Genomic DNA, 3,007 nt, shown 5'->3' with positions numbered 1-3,007 from the left:
AAAAAGAAAAGAATCGACTGACTCTTCGGCAGAAGTAAGTGGCATTCTAAAGTCTTGGAGAGAATTCTGTTGCAGTGCTTTAAGGACCTAAGTGAAAAATCATTATTTCAAAGTCTTCTGTACTGTTTATACTAAAACTATAGATGGGCAACAGACTCTTACTGTGTATATTGAAAGACACAAATTTCAGCCTAAAAACTTCTCACATGGTCACTGGAAATCAGAGTGGACGTTCACTGAATCCCTGGTGGTTGGACTGCTAAAAACTATCAAACAATGTCAGACACTACATTCAAGGCCTTTCGCCAGCAGCTTCCAGTTGTTATCTGCACCAAAGTGGAATAGAATAGGTACTCAGCTACAAGGTTATGCAGAATGCTTAAGGGCTAAATTTAGGATTCTTTAGTACATGGAAATAAAAGCATTCAACTTATAGATGTAATGGTATAAGTGATTGATAAACAAGAGTAATATTTTGCTGGAGGTTCCAAGTTACCAGTTTTCTTAGCCTCACAGAATACAGCAACATCTTGATTCTGTTGTGTTCGCTGCCTTGTAATTTTCTGTTCTTACTTTATCTACTTGTAACTATCTTTTAAAATTAGTTGGAGAGAAGGATCTATCTGTTGGAGAGAAGGATCTATCCTGGAGTCATTTTACTGCTTAGAAACATTTCCTGGCCAATATACCCTGTAACTGACATAGACATGTAATATGTTCAGTACTTTCCTACCTCAATCTTTAAAAGTATTTCTGGTGCTTCATTGGTTTTTACTGATCCAACAGCTAAGGAAGCTATGCTACAAACTATACCTAAATGGAAAACACATTCATCCTTCTCCCTTCTATTGCTCTAATCATCATTTACAGCACATCATAACTGTAGCTTTTAAAAGTTTGTATTGGGGTTTTTCAGCTCCTTTTGGGGGAGCAAAGTAAATTTTCTAGAAATTCCATTACAACCAGATTTTCTGAGGAAATTGTCTCTTAATCCAGACTTGAACCACATTCCTAGTTAAGAACGCGTTTGCTTTTTTCCCGTTCTCTCATTGTCCCCTCATCTAGTACCAATGCAGTTATAGACATCTGCAATTTTAGAAGAGTTTTACCCATTTAAAAAAAAATTCAAGAACTGCTGACTTACTCTGGATGTAGTACAGTATGTACCTTGAAAAAAAAGGGCAGATGTTGAAGGAATAACAGGTGTCCTGTGCTTTAAAACTTTGTGGTAGGACTGAACTATAAGCAAATAAATTAAACTTTGTGAACTACAAACAAAAACTAAATACATATACTAAATTGAGATTTCTTAACATTTAATCCTCCTTACATTAACTGCCTGCCTATGGTGCATTATTTTTTGAATATGCTGCTCAGGACTTTTGTTTGCTAATATTTGAGGCGTTCCCATTAATGCTGCAAGGCAAACACATCTGTAACCAGCGTTGCAACACTTCTCGGGCTCAAAGATGTATAAAGAAGCAGGTTCACAAAACCTCACCCAAGTGACTTCCAGACCAAGGATCCTGAAGAAATAAGCAAAGGCTCATGAGAAAGGTAAAGGGAGGGGTATGGCGAAAGGCCTCATCAACTACCAGAACTAGGACCCCCTACTAACTCTTCATAGCAATTTCCACACGCCCCAAACACCACAAAGTGTCATGAGCTCCTTCCTTGCTCCCCTCCCGCAGCGCTTGGTTAGTCCACGCCCGCCAAGGGAAACACCAGCCCCGCCCCTCTGTTCCGACCCCGCTTCCTCAAGGGCGTTAAGCTCTCCCCCGCCTTTCTCGTTTGTGTTGATGCATCTGCGCAGTAGTGACCACCGGGCCATCTGGACAGAGCCTGCACAGACGCCTGAACCCCGCCCATGGATCCGCCCAAATCCTGCCCCCGGCAGGGGCCCGCCTTCGCGAACTTGCTCTTCCAGCCACGCCTCGGAGTTGACCCCTGCACATCCCAGCTAAGTATAGCGGAGTAAGCGCGGCGCGATGGACGGCCGGATGCAGCTGATAAAGGCCTTGCTGGCCTTGCCCATCCGGCCCGACACAAGTCGGTGGATGAACCCGATTCCTTTCCCCAATATGTTTGACGGCGACACCAACCGGCTCCCGGAGTTCATCGTGCAGACGGGCGCCTACATGCTCGCGGATGAGGACACATTCTCCACCGACGCCCTGAAGGTGACGTTCCTCATCACCCGCCTCACGGGGCCGGCCCTGCAGTGGGTGATCCCCTACATCAGGATGGAGAGCCCCCTGCTCAGTGATTACCTGGGCTTCCTGGCCGAGATGAAGCGGGTCTTTGGATGGGTCGAGGACGACGATTTCTAGACCGGGAGACCCTCGGGCCTGGGGGCGGGTGCTCTGGGGTGGGCTTGCCGTGCCAGTGGCCGCCACTGGGGTCGCCACGGGTACCCCCCCGTCGCTCCTCCCCCTCCCCCAGAGGCCGCGACGTCCCCTAGGCTCCTGTCCCCTCCCGCGTAGTGTTTGCCTTTGTTCCAGGAATAGCACACCAGCCTCCCGCTGCTGTGGGCCTCCCTCTGGAGCGCGCCGCCGCCCTCTCCTGCCAGCCCAGCCCCTCCCATGCACATTTGGACGCTGTCCCGCATCCCAGCTGCGAGCTGGGCTCCTATTACACACTGGACAGACCACCCACAGCCGGCCCTTGCCAAACACTCCCCTGCCAGGCTTCCAGCCTACTGTATCATTCTGCCCACAGACCTGAGCTCTGTTGCCTTCGCTGTTGCCAGCGCCATCCACCAAATCCCACTGACAGACTGCTGCTCTTAGTGATCTGGACTCACCTTGGAGATACCTGAGCTGGCCACAGCCCTCGGACAATGATTCAGATAGCTGATCTCCTCCTCGAAGGGGCCATCCAGCCCTTCTCCTCCGGCAGGACCTGTTTCTTCATACTCCCAGAGATTTCTTGTGTTCCTGCCAGATGTCTGCTAGTGACCAAATTAAGTCACTCATCTTCTCCTGTGGACCAGTTAGTTTTGCCCAGA

The 3,007-nt window shown here is 48.5% G+C and overlaps 1 protein-coding gene across 1 annotated transcript; it reads left to right on the top strand.

The window, feature by feature from the left end:
• Positions 1–1,962: 1,962 nt before the first annotated feature.
• On the top strand, positions 1,963–2,654 carry LOC103268690 (retrotransposon Gag-like protein 8). The gene has a single exon (XM_008066280.1). It carries the CDS (start codon positions 1,989–1,991, stop codon positions 2,328–2,330), a length of 342 nt encoding a protein of 113 aa, XP_008064471.1. The 5' UTR covers positions 1,963–1,988; the 3' UTR covers positions 2,331–2,654.
• The last annotated feature ends 353 nt before the right edge of the window (positions 2,655–3,007 follow it).

This window comes from Carlito syrichta, unplaced genomic scaffold (assembly GCF_000164805.1).
Source record: "Carlito syrichta isolate Samal-C Ts95f unplaced genomic scaffold, Tarsius_syrichta-2.0.1 Scaffold308874, whole genome shotgun sequence".
NCBI lineage: Eukaryota > Metazoa > Chordata > Mammalia > Primates > Tarsiidae > Carlito > Carlito syrichta.
This window is presented reverse-complemented; position numbering and strand designations above follow the sequence as displayed.